A 19,975-nucleotide genomic window follows, 5' to 3' on the forward strand; every position below is an offset into this window, starting at 1 on the left:
TGTAGTTTTCCACTGGAAAACTGCTTTCCTGACCATCATGTCACACACACACATACACACACTGTTCTTATCTTTTCCTACTCCTTGCTCGGGCAGGCTGCAAACTTCAGTTATCGCATTCTCGCAATATCCTGCAAGCCTTCCACTCCCCCTCCCCGTATGTTTTGGGAACCAGTCTATACTCTGTTGCTGGGATATAAACACATTTAATTAATTCTCTAAGCTCTAGTATACTAATTAGCCATACATTATTAGTTTAACTGAGGGTGTAACATTTTAGTCATATCTTACTCACACATTTCTTTTATCAATCCTCCCTTTGACAAAATTACACCAACACATTTAAACTACATTCTATATAAAATGAAACACACAACAAGGCATACAAGTTGATTTGCATATAAAAACATAAAAAATTGTCTCATTCAATAAAGGTTCGTCAGGGTTACCCCATGATTAAAAGCGTAACGTTACTCTTTAGCAATGGTACCTAACCTGTTTACCCACTATCTGGAAACAACAGTCTAAGCCTATAGTGAATAACATTTGCTTCATCACATCCTGCAATATTGATGAATTAGTACATCACACTTAAAACAAGACTTTAATACACAAAAGATCATTACAATACATTTTAAACTAGAGATTTATAGTTCTAGGTTAACATCCAGTCTCAAACTATCTGAATCGTCGTCGTCCTCCACCAAGCCTGGTGGATCATATTCTTCATTCCTTAGGTCGGAGTCCGGGTTTGGGCCGTATATCACCATCTGCTGTGATACTGCATTCTCCAACGCCTTGCTCACCAACCCTCGGACACAGGGAATAAGACAACATCCACAAAGAACAAGCATACCCATAGACACGATTGCAGCGCCTAAAATAGTTACAACAATAGTTTTCCATTTACCAAACATTTGATCAAACCAACCAGTCATTGATGTATTCACCCCCCAGTTCTCAGCCCATTCTTTAATTAATGCAGTGAGACTTGCCAGCGCTCTAGTTACTGTACCATCTGGGGCTGTATTGTTGGGGATAAACATACAACAATGACCTCCCACCATCTTGCAAATCCGCCCTTATCTGCTAAAATCATTTCGAGAACCAAACTATTCTGCAGGTCATGAGTGAGGTGGCGGATAGTTGGCTTGAGATTCTCTTCACTGCATCCCCTGTCTAATTAACGAACCTTTGTAGATGTAATTAATCCAGTCAACATTTTTATAAATTGTAACCCACCAGAAAAACGTTGTTGTAAACCCTTCTCCAATTTGATCTGTGATTTGCATTACTTTGGTGTCTATAACATTGATAATCTCTGGGGTTCATGGTGAATTGGGGTGCCTTAGTATTATCCTTTTTAAGAGTGGTTATTTTAATATCAGAACAATTAGGTGAGGTTTGGTTTTATCCCAAATCTATCACACAAGAGAATATGGTCTGAGGCATAGGTGCAGTTACAAGGGTTGGCCTACCTGTTGAACAGGCATAACAATTAGTTTGACCCAACACCCTAGCTGTGTAGTTCATCCACCTTACCCAGAAGTTCTCATTTGAAATTCCTTCTACTTCTCCTTGGTTCATTTCCTGCAAGAGGAAATATTCTACCCTTGGTGGTTTAGTGCTATTTAGGATTCCTTCTGAGGGCCTTCCAAGGGGTATTAGACTAGTTTTTTGGTACCTCTGGTGATAACATTGGATCTACCTGCTGATCTGTCTCGGAGGTGGAAGATTCATTTTTCTCCTGAAAAATGAACCTCAAACATATCTGCCCCGAAATCATCAACACAGGCCCAATAGTTCCTTGCTATGTCATCTTGCATAATTGACTTTACCGTTATCACCAGTTCCGTTTTACATTTATCATGGGTTTGTTTAATTCCCCATCGGTGTACTGCATCCATTCCATTCTCATAGTATGTTCCCCAGGTATGTTTAAACACCCTTGCCCAAGGACATGAGTGTTCCCCAGTGCAAATGTATTTACCATACCTTCTAGGACCTAACTTTCATGTACACGCCTCCTTCTTACCAAAGCCCCCAAAACCTCCTATCTCTTCATGGGAGAAGTCGAATGGTATCTTGAATCCCCCATCTTGTCCTAAACTGACTTTAACTATTAAAATAATCATTCCCCCAATAGTCTTTCTTGGTTTCAGTATTTCTACGAGATCGAATCAGTGCATCATTTCCCTGTTTAGGTTGACCTGGATTAATCCATAATATGGTTAACATGAGGATGCAGCTCAGAGTCCCCCAAAATCCCAAAAACCGCCATCCCAATCCTGTCCCTGACCCACCTGCCTGGTACTTCCCCATACCCACACCTCTATAAACACCCCACAGTGATGAATGGTCGGGGTAGGGTTTCTTCGTTAACAGAGTTTACCCCCGAACCCTAGTGGGTCAGTTCTTCTCTTTAACTCTGTGTTTGTGTGTGTTCAACGGTGCTGGTATGTGGGCCTAACTTTTTGCAGTGGGTAACGTTGACCCAAGTGGCTCTCTCAGGTATTGTTATAGCGAAGGCAGTTACCAATAGGACTTGGTATGGGCCCTCCCAGCGTGACTGCTTTCAATCCTTTTTCCTCAACGATTGGATCCACACCCAGTCTCCAGGTTATACTATGAATCACCTTCTCCTTTAATTCTCCTGTAGGACACATTCTTAGACATACGGTTAACGAACAATTATCTCATGTGTTCTGCTAGTGTATTCTCTAGTTCTATGTCTGCCTGTCTGGTCCTGCCAACTGTGGCATTCTGTAAGGTCTTCCAAACACTTTCTCAAAGGGGGATAACCCATCTTTATCTGGGGTTACTCTAAATTTCTTCCCTTCACTCCGTGATAACTCTATAAAATCCATTTCCAATTGCTGGAAAGGGTACTTAGCCGGAGGATACTCACCCTGAGGTGCCCTTTGTCTGCCCTGGTGATTATTTTGAGCACAGATAACACATCTTGAACAAACCTTTATTTATTTATTTATAATTAGTAATCCCATATGCAACAAAGTGTTGTCTAATCTGCTCTACCATCCATCCCTCCTTTTGACACATGTCACTGCCCATGTGTCAATATTACCACATACCTAAACAATCACTTAGGTAATATTGGTAATTTATCATCCAATTGCCATCCCTTATTTATTTTTGAGACTGTCCCTTGCTTCTTTATTGCTCCTATCTTCCTGATCTCATTACTAAATAAATGATATAGGTAATAGTTGTTTCGCATTAGATTGTGCCTTCCTCTGATTACTGCAGCTCATTGCATTAATTTAGTTTCAAATACCAACTTGTTGTTTATTAAAGCATAATAAAAATGAAATTTAAATGACAACATTTGATAATACCTCAACTTACTTCTATCCCGTAAAAGTAATCCAAGATTAGTAAAATTTACTAGCAACAGGTATCCCTCATTCAGGGAAAGCTCTCTCTCTCTTCTGTTGTTTTATGGTTCAAATCATATATATTATTACCAAATTATATCTTAAAGTCCTCCTCTCATGCCTTTAGAATGACCAGTGTGGATGATTAATTAACACCAGAAAGTCAAAACAGAGTTCAGAGGCAATTGAAATTATTCAACGAACTGTTCCATCCCATATCATACTAAACATTACCATCATTCTAAATATTTCAAAAATGTTACTTATCCCAAGTGTTCATTAAGTCCTCATTACATTTATTCTCATAAGAAATCATGTATACCCTAAATTGGCTTTGTACAATATTATATTAATTATGTCTCACCCATGACGTATGTCGACGTTTGGGTGAGCAAGTTAATATATAATTATTATTCAAAATATTATTTTATGAAGTCTCTAGCCTCTAATTCAACACAAAACCCCATCATCAAATGTACTCCCAACAGAACTTAAAAAACAAAACAGACTGTGATTTCCAGGACACTGCCCCTTTGTTTCTGGCCTCACTATCTCCCCGAGAGTTGGCCCTCCCTCAAGGTCCCTCCCAATCTGCTCTTGGTAAACTGCAAACCTTTTATTGCTTCTGGTTTCATAGGGTATTGCTTCTGATATGGCCTATGATTATATTTGGGTATCACCTGTACTGGAATTACCCCTTCTATTAATCCTACGTCTGCTGGACCCCGGGACCACAAATGCTCTGGAACTTCTTTTAAGTCTGACTCCTGTTGTTCTGTCAACAGTTATTCCTCTCCTCAGTATCTGCTATTCTCATCTAAATGTACTCCGGGAACTGAATTGGCTCTCCAATTCAATTTCCGACGATACCTATCTGTGGATGGGCTGTGTTGATCTCCACTCATAATATTGACCCAATCAGTGATCCTCTTACCCTTGGATACCCACTGGCCCATGTCTTTCCAGTCCTCTGCTGCCCTCCTTTGCTAGGGACACATGTGGGCTCCATCTTTCCCTGAACAGTCTCTGACTTTGGGGCCCTAGTTCCACATCCACTGCTGCGTGGGTGTTGTCATAGTGAAACCATTTCAAGGCTATAGTCCTTTCTGTGGTTTTAAATAATGCTTCCTCGTAGAGTGCATCTGGACCTGGGTGTTGGTTATACCAGAGAGTACAGTGTAGGTCATCGGGGGACATTTTAGTGGGGCCGGGTACTATATCATCAGCAAGTTCCATCAAGGTTCGGGGAATATCAGTTATTCCCCCCCTTAACAAATCTTGACTATACCAATAACATGGCTCCCCTTCCCCACAGACCACCATATTGTCTCTGACTATGTGTGCTGTCATTCCCCTCTCAGTGGGAATGACGGCCACATTCAGTTTAGTCATTACATCACGTCCTAGTAAATTTACCGGACACAGCTTAGATATCAGGACGGGTATGGTTGCCTCTCCTCCTGATTGGTCATGTTTTAGGGTTATTGGGGCTGATAACCTTTCAATAAATTGATGACCAGAGGCAGATCGCACTATGATTTTCTCCCCATCAATCCTGACTCCATCTGGCTTGTCTGTTGCACAGATTGCTGTCCTGCAGGCTCCCGTATCACAAAGGAATTTAATTTTCTTACCCATTACTGTCAATGTCAAATAAGGTTTCTGTTCCTGTTGAAGTGCTAAGTCAATAGTAGCTAATTCAAACACTTCACAATTTGGATCAAAGGGTTCCTTAGTCTTCCCCTCACTAGAGTCTACTCTTTCTCCCTCAAGGACTAGTCACGCCTTATCTTCCTCACGCTCAAAGCTGGGAAATAGACGTCTGTTAGGCTTCTCTCTTTTTTCTTTCTTTCCTTTTCCTTTGGGTTTGCATTGAAAATAGTTATGGCCTGTCTTACCACAGTATCTGCATGGGGCCTCACACTCTCTGGCGAAATGCCCCACTTTGTTACAGTTGAAGCACCGACCTCCCCCGCTGTAGCCTTCACTTTTCCTGTGTTCCTACTCTTTCGTATACCCAAAACTTTGAATAATTACTTTATGGCTTTTACCAAATTCCTGAATCTCACCTTTATTTGAATTTAGATTACTTCCAACTCTCTAATAATTGTTTTTGTCACTTTCACTGAGTTGTTAGGTATTAAATAATTTTACAATTTTACTTTTAAGGATTTATTCGATCTTTAATTAATTTCTTATATGTTTGTTCCTCAAAATAGTCAATTATAATTACTTACTTCCTCACATGACCTATTTTGGTCCCTGTTTTTGGAATTTATTCTTAGATGTGACTTTTGAGCAAATATTAAGTCTCACGCAAGATTATTGGTTAACACTACCGGCAACTTGGAGTTTGTACTTAGACAAATTACGTACCCAATTTCATGACGTGGAGTTTGTACTAAGACAAATTACGGCTCCAGTTTCATGACTTGGAGTTTGTACTAAGACAAATTACGGCTCCAGTTTTATGGAATGGATAGAGTTACTGCTAATCTACAGTTGTTTGTGACTTATAATATTATATTTCTCACACATACTATTTTAATTCCTCCTGGTGTACTTTTGACAACCCTCTTTCATATTGTCTCAACACAAGGCTATGTTCGGTAATGGCCTCTCTACCCGGAGTCTATTTAGGACCCCCCCTTTTTTTTATCTTACACATCTTCTAAAAATGGGCTAACGGGATGTCGATCCCTTTGTGGATTATTGAGGAACCTCACTACAGCAAATTTAAACTCCATAAATCCTTACTGCAGGTTACAGTTCAATTCCCCCAAAATCCAATAAATAAAGATTACTGACCTTATTCTTGTAGCTGGGACTCAATTTGGTTGGATCTCGTCACCGTTCCTGTCGTGAACCACCACCGGCCTGGATTAACCCTCAATCTTAGAGGTCAGGACTTTATCCCACGGATCCTAGATCCGCCCGTGCACGGTTTCGGGGTTCCCTGGGACGACAGACAACGGGTGTTGAGTTCCGGCTCAAAAGACCAAGCTGTTACATGAACTTCTATCCCAATGTTTCAAAAATGAACTTATTACTCAGTCTGTATCCCAGAGGTTGTAAATCTCTAATAATCAGACCAAGCAGCCCAGCATACAATCATCAGGCTTTATTCATTGAGAACGTTCTAAAACAAAATGGTCGTACAATATTTTTATATGCACACGTCAGAGAATCCCTCCCCTCTTTAGGCGGGCTGTAGTTTTCCACTGGAAAACTGCTCTCCTGACCATCATGTCTCACACACACACACACACACACACACACTGTTCTTATATTTTCCTACTCCTTGCTCGGTCAGGCTGCAAACTTCAGTTATCGCATTCTCGCAATATCCTGCAAGCCTTCCACTCCCCCTCCCTGTATGTTTTGGGAACCAGTCTATACTCTGTTGCTGAGATATAAACACATTTGATTAATTCTCTAAGCTCTAGTATACTAATTAGCCATACATTATTAGTTTAACTGAGGGTGTAACATTTTAGTCATATCTTACTCACACATTTATTTTATCAATGCAAAGAGTCAATATTTGCAGTGTTGACCCTTCTTTTTCAAGACCTCTGCAATCTGCCCTGGCATGCTGTCAATTAACTTCTGGGCCACATCCTGACTGATGGCAGCCCATTCTTGCATAATCAATGCTTGGTGTTTATCAGAATTTGTGGGTTTTTGTTTGTCCACCTGCCTCTTGAGGATTGACCACAAGTTCTCAATGGGATTAAGGTCTGGGGAGTTTCCTGGCCATGGACCCAAAATGTCGATGTTTTGTTCCCCGATGCCACTTAGTTATCACTTTTGCCTTATGGCAAGGTGCTCTATCATGGTTGGGAGAAGTTGCTCTCTGAGGATGTGTTGGTACCATTCTTTATTCATGGCTGTGTTCTTAGGCAAAATTGTGAGTGAGCCCACTCCCTTGGCTGAGAAGCAACTCCACACATGAATGGTCTCAGGATGCTTTACTGTTGGCATGACACAGGACTGATGGTAGCGCTCACCTTGTCTTCTCCGGACAAGCTTTTTTCAGGATGCCCCAAACAATCGGAAAGGAGATTCATCAGAGAAAATGACTTTACCCCAGTCCTCAGCAGTCCAATCCCTGTACCTTTTGCAGAATATCAGTCTGTCCCTGATGTTTTTCCTGGAGAGAAGTGGCTTCCTCACTGCCCTTCTTGACACCAGGCCATCTTCCAAATGTCTTCGCCTCACTGTGCATGCAGATGCACTCACACCTGCCTGCTGCCATTCCTGAGCAAGCTCTGCACTGGTGGTGCCCCGATCCTGCAGCTGAATCAACTTTAGGAGACGGTCCTGGCGCTTGCTGGACTTTCTTGGGCGCCCTGAAGCCTTCTTCACAACAATTGAACCTCTCCTTGAAGTTCTTGATTATCCGATAAATGGTTGATTTAGGTGCAATCTTACTAGCAGCAATATCCTTGCCTGTGAAGCCCTTTTTGTGCAAAGCAATGATGACGGCACGTGTTTCCTTGCAGGTAAGCAACGTTAACAGAGGAAGAACAATGATTTCAAGCACCACCCTCCTTTTTAAAGCTTCCAGTCTGTTATTCTAACTCAATCAGCATGACAGAGTGAACTCCAGCCTTGTCCTCGTCAACACTCTCACCTGTGTTAACGAGAGAATCACTGACATGATGTCAGCTGGTCCTTTTGTGGCAGGGCTGAAATGCAGTGGAAATGTTTTTGGGGGATTAAGTTCATTTTCATGGCAAAGAGGGACTTTGCAATTAATTGCAATTCAGCTGATCACTCTTCATAACATTCTGGAGTATATGCAAATTGCCATCATAAAAACTGAGGCAGCAGACTTTGTGAAAATTAATATTTGTGTCATTCTCAACTTTTGACCACAACTGTACAACATCAACATGAAGGTATACATTATACATGCCTTCTTCAAGCCGCCTCTAGTCGAAAACAATCAGGGCAAAGTTCAAAGAGATGCAATTAGTTGTGTGAAATTTCCTTCCATTAACTTTCTAGTTGCCATCTATTGCCATGAATTTCTCTTGCTCTCTCCCTGTCTCACTTCACCTCTATCACTCCCCCTCCCTTGCTCTCTGTCCCTCTCTCCCGCCCTCTCTCTCTCTTCCCCCCCACCCCTCTCTCAGGTCCCACGTTGTTGAATAAGATCGAGGTGGCGTTGTCCAATGAGAACCTGTCAGTGGACGTGGTCTCTCACTGTCTGCTGTGTCTGAAGGAGGAGTGGATGAAGTGAGTAACAACAACCCCTCTGATAAGCAGGGCATTTCCCTAAACTTTTAAAGTTTCACTTGCTTTGCTTTTTCTAAACAGAGGTATGTAGGTCATGTGTTATGTAGGTATGCAACTGTAGATATTGGGGCATTAAACAGTCAAACAAGGCCCCCTATGAAACCCCCCAAAACCCCAGCCTGGTTACATTGGCTGTTCAGTACAGGATGATGTGGAATGCTTCATGTAGTCCAGAATCATTGGGAAATTCCAATAACTCCTCCCACCCCCCTCTTCTTCACTCTTCTCTCCATACCCATCCTCCCCTTAACCCCCCTCCATCCCTTCAATTCCTTAGTAAAGTGAAGGTGCTGTTTAAGTTCTCCAAGGTGGATGGGCGAGGGAGGGAGGACACCCAGAAGGTGTTGGCCCTGCTGGGTGCCACGGGGCCTGGGGAGGAGGACAATGTCAGGCTGCTCAAGTTCTGGATGACGGGACTCAGCAAGACCTACAAGAGCCATCTGATGACCGCTGTCAGAGGAGGGGAGAGGTCCCTTAGCCAGTGAGAGAGCAGTGGAGCAGAAGATGAGAGGTAGTGGGAGAGACCATACAGCTGGAGTGAAATATACTGCATCTCAGTATAGGAGGCTGGTGGGAGGAGCTATAGGAGGGTGGGCTCATTATAATGGCTGGAATGGCATAAATGGAACAGAGTCACATATGGTTTCCATATGTTTGATGTGTTTGATACCATTCCATTCCAGCCATTACAATGAGCCCGTCCTCCTATAGCTCCTCCCACCAGCCTCCTCTGCGTGTATCTCCTACTGTATCTGGACAGACGGAGAGAGAAAGGGAAAGAAAACGACTGGGAATGAGTGAGGAATGACAGATCGACTGACTGAGGGATATGTTTTGGTCCAGGTGGTGACTTGATTAAAACTCATCCTTCACAATAACGAACAAAAAGCCACTCCATGGGTCGGTTTCAAATTAATAATTTATTCAGATACGAATTACTTATTATTACGTTTTACATAATGTATCTGGTTTTTTATTTATAAAAAGGGAATTTTATGTCGAACTTATTATAAAAGTGTCAATAGTTTGTTAACACATTGTACAGAGATATTCAAATAAAATAACTGCTTGAGCTGAAACTGAAATATTGGTGTGATATTCATCCTTTTCCTGACTGGCACCATCTTGTGGAGAGTCATTAAATCAAAGAAGGGAGAAAAAAGTAGGAGGAGTGGGGGGGGATAAACTGGTGTCCTTTGCCAACTCCCACTCACATGCTTTTTTACAATGAGTGGCTGTCAGCCAAGAAACCTCAAGTGGTGTAAAACAACAGTCCTAGGTCTTCGGGTGTCCCGCAACATAAAAATCCTTGCATAATGAGCTCTCAGTCCCTCAACATGTCATTGTGTTATATTCTACCACATCAGCAGGGGCTTCTTCCCTAACGAGCTAGTAACTCATTATTAAAACTAAATAACTGCAAAGCTTTTTGTGTTTTCGCAGTTATTTGATCTCTTTCAGAAGGCTTTTGCTGAAGTCTGCAGACTTGTAAAATCCACTGGCACGAGGCTTTGATTTTATTATTTTTACTGCGTATGTATATAATGATTGTGCAAATTACTGCATATTATAACATACATTTTTGTGTGTAGTTCTACTTGTATTATAGTTCTTAAAAAGAGTGGGTGAAATTTGAGAGCTTGTTTTTTTTAGAATAAATGGAAAGTACCAGCGAATCATACTTACTTAAAGAGTTTTTCCAACACAGAACAAAGAAATCCAGTTGGTTACACATGACCCAGTCAATGTTTGATTTGATATTGTAAACTGTAGGTCAGCCCGCTGGTGGAACGTTAGGTCATATGATATAGTAGAGTAGACAATAAAACAGAAAGTTACAGACGCAGAAATATCATACCCCCGAGACATGCTAACCTCTCACGATTACAATAACATGGGAGGTTAGCATTTTTGGTGGGGTATGATATTTTTGCATCTGTAACTTTCTCAATCATCATTATTTACGATTCATTCAGGACTATCCGTAATCATGGTAGCATCCACATTCATGTAGAAGTGTTTAGAAACATATTATATTATTATTTACAATAAAAGTGACTCCAAGTCACAAGCTTGATGTAATAATTGCATGCTAGGATTATGGGACCAAATACTAAACATTTGACTACTTTAATACACATAATGAATTTGTCCCAATACTTTTGGTCCCCTAAAATGTGGGGTCTATGTACAAAAAGTGCTGTAGTTTCTAAACAGTTCACCCGATATGCAGAAAAAAAACTTTAAATTAAAGCTGACAGTCTTCACTTTAACCTCATAGTCATTGTATCATCCAAAGTGCTGGAGTACAGAACCAAAAGAAGAAAAAATGCTTCACTGTCCCAATAATTACAGAGGGCACTCTGGGTAGAAGCTCAGACACAGATCTAGGATCATCTTATCCTTCCCACATCCTAACCTGAACCATAAAGGAAGAATATGGTAAACTGACCTGAGCTCAGGGATCATCCTACTGCCCTATGCAGAGGACCAAGGTGAAAAGGGTTAGGACTGATGGTGCCTCTGGGAGGCTGAAGAATGTTGGTCTGATGGACTGCAGAACTCTGTCTTCCTTTTCCCTTTGGACCTCTAGAACCTTCACTGTTTCTCTTGGCCCATGTTTAAAATGTAAGTGACACAAGAAGTAGTACTACAACAATTACTACGTAAAACCTGAACATGACAATGTACTAATTGATCTACTTCTGATCACCCCTCACTTTCCCAATACTAGTTTGTCATAACAAAAATATCTGGGTAGCATTTTAAATAATAAAATAGTGTACCACAAACTAAAGTGCTATCAAAATATGAGAGAGTATCAAAGCCTCAACTGTAGGATATTAAACTTTTCCATTTCAAATCAACTGTAATTTTTTTGTTATTAATTTATTATTCACTATCATCACTGTCATGACTATTATTGACTTTACACACTTGAATGACTTGCAAGTTATCTCAGTGAGTGTTGCAATCCCTTTTGCCTAAAAAAATACAAGATCATTCTTGATTTATGAGATTCCCTCTGTCTGGTGACTCAGCAGGATGAGTATTGCTCACTGGAGACAAGGAGGCACACACTCAGGCACACAAGCTCATGGGGGTGGGGGGGATTGAAAATACAAGGCATGACTTAAGCCTGCTGAGGCCTCATTTGGATTTGGGGGTGGGGTGCAGGCAGAGAGAGAGAGGCAGACCTGGCACACTGCCCACAAAATGAGGTGGAAACTGAACTGCACTTCCTAACCTCCTGCCAAATGTATGACCATATTAGAGACACATATTTCCCTCAGATTACACAGACCCACAAAGAATTCGGAAACAAATCCAATTTTGATAAACTCCCATATCTATTGAGTGAAATACCACAGTGTGCCATCACAGTAGCAAGATTTGTGACCTGTTGCCACAAGAAACGGGTAACTAGTGAAGAACAAACACCATTGTAAATACAACCCATATTTATGTTTCTTTATTTTCCCTTTTGTACTTTAACTATTTGCACATTGTTACAACACTGTATATAGCCATACTATGACATTTGAAATGTCTCTATTCCTTTGGAACTTTTGTGAGTGTAATGTTGACTGTTCATTTTTTATTTTTTATTTCACTTTTGTATATGACCTATTTCACTTCCTTTGGCAATGTAAACATATGTTTCCCATGCCAATAAAGCTCTTTGAATAGAGAGGTGAAATGACGTGGTGGGAGGGTCTGAGAGACTAAAAGGGAGCAGATAGGAAGCACTTTCACTTTCAGGCTAGCCTCTGTCTGAGCTCACACAGACAGCCTGCCCAGAGAGAGGGGGAGAGAGAGAGATAGCGGGTCCATTAGCCAATATAAAGGGTGAGAAGAGAGTGAGGTCTGTAATATACTGGGTCATTAGGGAAACAGAAAGGGAAAGAGCGAAAGCGAGGAAACGGAAAAGGCTGCTGCTTGACAGGCTGAGAGGTGGGAAAATCCAAAGTGAGAGCGCAGTGCAGATTGCGTGAGAGAGAGAAGTGGGTAAAGAGATTTGGAAAGTACCAGGGAGACAAAAGGAGGAATTCTAAAAGAGAGGTCAACGAAGCTGGAGTCTAAACTGTAGTAGAAGAAGAAAATACTGAGCTCAGAGCTCTCTCTCGTTTGTGTCACACACTTGAAGGAGCCGCAGAGGAAACTTTGCCTACTCAGACCAGAGGACTTATTTGATCTGCGTATTGCATGCTTTCAACCACAGAAATGGAGAAGTGGCCTTTCTCATGAAGATAAAAGGATGTCACGATCAGGTAAGAGGAATTCAGTGATGACCTCAATTCAGAGTATGCAAAAAGTTAATTGATTTATTAGTGGATTTGTATTTGTTTAATTAATTTCACCACATTACCATTGTACTGTAATTCATATAGTGGTTCTGTAATTTAGGTTTGTAGTTCATTTGCTCAAACTATTAATTAAAGCAATAAGTTAACATGAAATCATGATGTTTCTCATTAAGCATGTGGCTGGAACCACATGGGCAGGACACAGAAATGTTCCATCCATTAACCTGCTGAATTGCTCTGTCGCTCTCCCTCGCTCTCTCTCTCTCTACTTCGATCTCTCTCACACAGTTTTACTGTTGCTATCAATATTGACAGTCCAAGGTAGTGGATGTGATGACTTTTTGAGAGGGGTTGTCAAGAATCTTCAAACCACCATTAACTCAGACCACGTTGGATTTGTGAGTTTAACATTGTGGCTATCCTGCATGCACCCTGAGTAATGACAGTGGTTTAAACAAATATGCTTTCACTTCCTAGTGGTTAAATTTTTTTGTCAATTAGATTTTTTGTCTATTGGCATAGATACTCTTGTGTATACTGTGATTCCTGAACCATTTTTTTCCTCCAAGCGTAAGGTGTTCCCTAAATACTATTGGATTTCCCATCACTACAATGACAACATGCTGTGCAACACTGATCCGGTGAGGCACCATCTATTGATTAAATGACACCATTTGAGTAAATGATTTATTCTCATATTTTATACAAACATGTCACACTTAGGGTATCTGATATATATATATATATATATATATATATATATATATATATATATATATATATATATATATATATATATATATATATATACACACTTCATTCTGATTCTCTGTTGAGCAATACGGGAGGATGGCTCGTGGCAATGGCTGGAGTGGAATGATATCAAATATACAGTATCAAACACGTGGTTTTCATGTTTTTGACGCCATTCTATTCGCTCTGTTCCAGCCATTATTATGAGCCTCCACTGGTTCCAGTACTCGAAAGTCTACCTTTGTGTTGTTGTCAGCGTTACCGGGCAGGATAATCAATAACTATGATCAGCACAATGATGATCAGCTCTGTGTTGTTCTCCGTTTATCCAAATCATCAGCGTAACCGCTGTGTCTAAAATCCTACCTCTGTCTCGGCTGTCCCTCCAGTGTTGTGTGTTTCGAGCTGCGACTGTTCTCTCTGACTCCTGGCTCCAGCTCCGCAGTCGGCTGTGGCCAGAGCACCATAGCTTCGAATTCATCTCCAACCTGATACAAGCCCTGGATGACAGGGGTATGACAAAAGGGGTACGTATACTTTACCATGTCGTGGACATAATCTAGTCATAGTCGTGGGAAGTATGGGTGCTGCAGCACCCCCAGAAAAACCAGAATAAAAAAATATATAAAATGTTATTTTTTTTAATCACAAAAGTAGTAATAATAATAATAATAATATGCCATTTAGCAGACGCTTTTATCCAAAGCGACTTACAGTCATGCGTGCATACATTTTTGTGTGCACTGGTCCTTTACTAGTCCTGTATTAGCGGATCGATATAGCCATCTGTAGTGCCGGCAAAACTTTCTTCCCCAAACTACTTCCCAAGGCTATGACTCAATTAGTCTATATTAACTGTTTTGGATAGAGAGAGTGTACTGTAGGTTGCCAGAGGGGGTGAACAAGTAGCAGCATGTACTCAACAGAGACTGACACAGCAGCCTTAAACATTTTGGACTAAGTACTGTAAAAATAAAACATAACTGTGCCTTGGCAAATGCAACAAAACACTATAAAGATGCCTTGTTGTTACAGTCAAAAATGACAAAAGGGCTAACGTTTTTTTTCCTGACCATGTGGCCTGACTTATAACCAGCGCATAGTTTTCCTGTTCAGGTCACCTATAATGTACGCAATGTATATAACAGAGGTTAACTCCCCAGAGAAATGGCTATCAATCAATGAAGGAGCACTTGCACTGTATGTTTATTTAATAACCACTCCTCTCCTCCCTTATCCCCTTTTCCTCTCCTCCCTTATCTCCCTTTCCTCTCTTATCACATCCCTCTCTCACAGAGATTCGAGGATCCTGACCCTTCTGTTCTTCCCTACGTCTCCTCCTCTCCGGAGGAACTTCTCAACTTCACTTCATTTGTTTTCTCCAAATGGCTGGAACTGGGGTGCTCGACCTCGGTGGACACTTGTTCCTTCCCCACTCTGGCCTCTCCTGCTGGGGAGGAAGAAAGGGCAGATCTGGAAAGTAAAAAAGTGAGGTTGTTAACCACACGTGCAGTTCACATGCAACACAGGGAGAATGGAGGGGAAACCAGGATGAAGTTATACATCACACAGCCACCAACCAATAGCAGCCCACCATCCAATGGGCTTCCTGGTTCTACTAGGAGCCTCCTGTTATGTGGACTGACCTGGATGCTACTGTACAGAAGTTGCTATAGTTACTGAAGTGGATCTCTTCAGTGGCGCACACAAAATGCAAAAAAAATAAAAATAGAATCCCTGCTTTTGAAAGAATACGTCCTTTTGTTTTTGCAATGTGTTTTGGAGCACTGGTTGGCTTTTTCTTCTCAATCTGTCCATTCTAGCTGTTCTAATGCAGTAAGCTTTGTCAATCAAGTGACTGACATGCACATTAAATTGTTGCACTGAATGTACAACTGCAGTCAAGTTTATGTATAGAATAAAAACATTTTAACTTAGAACTCTGGTGTGCAGACAGTATCATCATAGCCATAAGAAACCGTTACGTACCTATACAACATACCCATACAACATAGCCATATGTATAAAAAGCCATATTCTACTCAAGCTAACTAAACACTAACAAGTGTTTTATATTGAGCAAGCTACCACACATCAACTGTTGTCCAATATTTCCGAACAAATTCATATGATGTTTACAATGTTTGTCTGTTGGTCTTCAATTAATGTTTTTATTTTTTTCAGTGAACTTTTGTACATACTGCATCTTGTAAATAAAAACCATGCAGCCGTTATGAGTTTCTCTGATGTCGTCTTGTGTAGTGATCTCTGAGTACTGACTGTTACCATCCCCAGTGTGGGGAGTATTGCTGCAGAGCTGCACTGCTGTCTGATTCTGAACAGCTATCCTTTTTCTTTGTCTTCTACAGGAAGACTTTTGTCAAAAGTAAGTTTTAGTTCAATATAATTTTTATGTCTTGATCTACATGTTATTACACATTACCTAGTAAGTAATTTGAATCAGGACTATCAGGCTGCGTTTACACAGGCAGCCCAATTCTGATCTTTTGCCCAATTATTGGCAAAAATGCTGATCTGATTGGTCAAAAGACCCATTAGTGAAAAAAATATTAGAATTAGGCTGCCTGTGTAAACGTAGCCTTACAATTTCTGTTTATTACAATTAAATATTTGTTTCATGTGCCTTATCTGCAGTTACTGGGTAGGCCTACAACTGAGTCATTCCACTCTGGTTACTAAAGCAGTTCCAAAATAACTGAATGGCATGAAGGGCAACTCAATGTAAAGTGTTGCCTAATGGTCTATCATAGACATCAATAAGAGAATCCAATGACTTAATCTTGGCCAGAACAATGTGCCATTCTCTGCTCAGCTTCCAGGCTGATTCCTGTGAGTATCACACTGACTGAACAGTTGCAGCTGCAGAGCTGAAGAAGGGAGCTGTTGGGAATGCACTTTGGATGGAATGTAGCTTCACAACTCAATTATAGGATATATTTCTTCTCACACAAACACAAATCCCTCATGCCCATGCATGCACACACCCTGACCCACCCACGCATGTCCTACACACACACATGCACACTTGCAAAATCTTTGCTACAAAAAGAAGGAGAGCCTTTTTTCCTGCTGTTTAAGACAGAACTTCCATTAAACTCAGCCAGGTGCTTTATTTAATGCACACAAACTTTCAAAAGCAAGGCTCATAGACCGACAACAATACCCCCAAGACATGTCTCACTTCCTTTTGTAAATGTAGAGGCAGCAGAATGAGCATCAGCCTTTCTGAGAAACTACGATAAACCTCTGCAGACACAGTTGAGCGAGAGAGAGAGAGAGACAGTTGAGTGAGAGAAAGAGAGAGGATGTAAAGTAAGTGCATCAGAAGATGAGTCACAGCCAGGAATGTTGCACAACATCAAAACAAACAGTGAGAGTCAAACAAACAGATGGACACAGCTGTTTGCTGTCCTAGTATGAGGAGAGGACAAACACAGAGAGGACAGAGAGATAACTTTCAGTTTTTCTTTCTGTTTTAATTAACTGCTTCATACCCCCAGGGTTGGGAAATAACATAAGACAGCAAAAGTGCGAATTACCTATGCAAATTGGACAGTGGTCTAAGGCACTGCATCGCAGTGCTAACTGTGCCACTAGAGATCCTGGTTCGAATCCAGGCTCTGTCGCAGCCGGCCGCGACCGGGAGACTCATGGGCGGCGCACAATTGGCCCAGCGTCGTCCAGGGTAGGGGAGGGAATGGCCGGCAGGGATGTAGCTCAGTTGATAGAGCATGGCGTTTGCAACGCCAGGGTTGTGGGTTCGATTCCCACGGGGGGCCAGTATAAAAAAAATACGTATTCACTAACTGTAAGTCGCTCTGGATAAGAGCGTCTGCTAAATGACTAAAATTTTAAAATGTAATGTAAATGTAGGGCCAAGGGATCTCAGGGGGACTGCAGTAAATACCATAGAGATAGATAGAGGACTCGTCTTTGTATCTGAGCTATTATAGCACCTGTGACAACATGAGCAGCGCCATTGGGGCTATCTCCATTTTGAAATAGTCAACTTTCTTCTTCACGATTGGCTGATCCCTCCTGATGACCTGGTTGGAAATGACTCCAACAGGGTCACCAGGAGGGATCAGCCAATGAAGTTGGAAGTCCCACCCAGTTGACTACATTAGAGAGAGATAGTAATGGTGTATTTTTGTAGGCACTAACTCCACCATGGTTAGTTGGACAAAGCCTATGGGGAAATGAATGGATTTTTTGGAGGGTTTTTGGATAAACGCCAAAAATAAGGTCTGTGGTTAATACAGGTTTAGGAGATTTTATATGTTTTGTTCTATGAGATAATCTTCATCAGCTAACATCACTTTTTGTGAATTTTGAAGCATTTATGTAATCAAAAATGCACATAAAGCACAGAAAAGGCTTCATCATTCATAAAGGTCATGTTAGCTGACTGATATTATCTCATAGAACAAAACGTATAAGATCTCTGATCATCAAAGCCTGTGTTAACCTCAGACCTTATTTTTGGCGTTTATCACAAAACCCTATTCTTTCCCCATTCATTTTCCCAATAGGAATGGCTGAACGAACCTGAGGTAACTCATTTCTGTTTTTGACGACTACAAACTGGCGAGCTCTATGGCGCTGCCCATGTTAATACGACCTTTTGGCCACTAGAGGCCTCTATCATTCTCTATGGTAAATACCCATCACCATTACACCAGAAGTCAAAATGTTGACCAGTTGGTGGCATAGTATTGATATTGCATGACTGAAATTACAATGATATAATGCTCAGGCTCAGCAATGCAAGTGACTGGAGTTTGGACAGTAGGCTCAGTGGCGATTTTAGCATGTAAATCTAGGTGGGGCAAACTCCCCCCAAAATGTTTTGACGTATGCCAGCAAAGCCACTACACAACACAACACAACACTAAACAATACATTAATTGCACTATAACGGTGACAAACGGTGCTACACAAACGGTGCCACACAAACTGTTAGGGCCTACATAAAGCTGACCGAACAGCAGAGCTTTCCTTTCAGCACCATGGAGTGAATCCTTACCGCTGCTACACGTGGCTATCAGCTGAGCCTTGTCTGGCAGCGAAACAGTTCATTCAGCCTCATTTACTGACTTTTTTATAAACATAGTTGATATGGCTGATTTGCTTAAACAAATGTGGTTTCTACTGTTTGGGCGGCAGGTAGCTTAGTGGGTAAGAGCGTTGTGCCAGTAACCGAAAGGTCGCTGGTTCTAATCCCCGAGCCGACTAGGTGAAAAATCTGTCGATGTGCCCTTAAGCAAGGCACTTAACCCTAAATGCTCCTGTAAGTCGCTCTGGATAAGAGCGTCTGCTAAATGACTTAAATGTAAAATGTACTGACAATTGAGATGTACAAACTATGGCATAAGGGAACAATGAGCGGATAAGAGGCAATCCGTAATTTCGAACAAAACATTAATGAGCGAGCCAGGACGGACGTAGTCAATATAACTATTTGTTCAGCACTTTTGAAATGTACAGCCAAAGAATTCAGAACATGGGCCGTTCTTACAGTATTCTCCCTGTACAACAAGTCAGAACCGTAGGATAAATAAAGGGGGCATACTGTATAAACAGACAGTGAAGCTCTTACAATATTCGATGATGACATTTCTCTAAAACAGGCTATACGCTAGATGTACACCACCAAGTCAGAACAGTAGGCTAAGTTATGAAGGGGAAAGGGACCAAATTATTAGGGTGAGGCACATGAGCTGCTAACAGCTTACTACACAACATACACTTAGTATTACAGAATACATATTTCCCTGGCATATTACATCATTTATGCAGCAGCATACAATACATTTTTGGACTCACCGTTGTGCTGTGCTCACTTGAACAGGAAGGTGGCACGGCGGTCCTTATTGTGGGCAAATTTTGTCATTAAACTTTGTCATCAAAGTCTGGCATTCTCTGTATTTATGGTGCTTTCAAGACAACTTGGAACTCAGAAAAAAAACAAGGTTGAATCATGACATCAGTGATCTTCAGGTCGGAGCTCTAGAAAGAGGCCCGAGTTCCCGACTTGGAATTCCGAGTTGGATGACCGTTCAAAACGTATTTTCCCAGTTGGAGCTTGTTTTTTTCAGAGTTCCCAGTTGCCTTGAACTCATTAAAGACTGAGATCTCCCAGTTCCGAGTTTCCAGTTGTTTTGAACGCAGCAGAAGTCATGCTGGATTGACAGC

At 41.3% G+C, this 19,975-nt stretch overlaps 2 protein-coding genes across 3 annotated transcripts in view; both read left to right on the top strand.

Annotated features, from left to right (window-relative positions):
- The window catches only part of LOC121542918 (folliculin), a 34,840-nt gene extending 25,509 nt beyond the window's left edge, over positions 1-9,331 (top strand). For both annotated transcript variants that reach the window (XM_041852546.2, XM_041852545.2), the window contains exons 11-12: positions 8,537-8,639; positions 8,977-9,331. In XM_041852546.2, coding sequence (XP_041708480.1) covers positions 8,537-8,639; positions 8,977-9,184 — 311 coding nt within the window. In that variant the 3' untranslated portion in view covers positions 9,185-9,331. The remainder of the gene's footprint in view (positions 1-8,536; positions 8,640-8,976) is intronic.
- Positions 9,332-12,441: 3,110 nt separating this feature from the next.
- LOC121542383 lies at positions 12,442-15,993 on the top strand. Its single transcript, XM_041851788.2, has 5 exons — positions 12,442-12,970; positions 13,295-13,404; positions 13,576-13,647; positions 14,149-14,286; positions 15,056-15,993. The coding sequence occupies exons 1-5, from the start codon at positions 12,958-12,960 to the stop codon at positions 15,440-15,442; spliced, it is 720 nt and encodes a 239-aa protein (XP_041707722.1). The 5' UTR covers positions 12,442-12,957; the 3' UTR covers positions 15,443-15,993.
- The last annotated feature ends 3,982 nt before the right edge of the window (positions 15,994-19,975 follow it).

The sequence above is a fragment of the Coregonus clupeaformis genome, unplaced genomic scaffold (genome assembly GCF_020615455.1).
Source record: "Coregonus clupeaformis isolate EN_2021a unplaced genomic scaffold, ASM2061545v1 scaf0737, whole genome shotgun sequence".
NCBI lineage: Eukaryota > Metazoa > Chordata > Actinopteri > Salmoniformes > Salmonidae > Coregonus > Coregonus clupeaformis.

Excerpts from the sequence above, each read along its gene's own strand:
- LOC121542383 (XM_041851788.2), top strand. Across the intron at positions 13,405-13,575 it reads ACTCAGACCACGTTGGATTT|CGTAAGGTGTTCCCTAAATA; the intron begins GTGAGTTTAACA and ends TTTTCCTCCAAG. Across the intron at positions 13,648-14,148 it reads TGCTGTGCAACACTGATCCG|TGTTGTGTGTTTCGAGCTGC; the intron begins GTGAGGCACCAT and ends CTGTCCCTCCAG.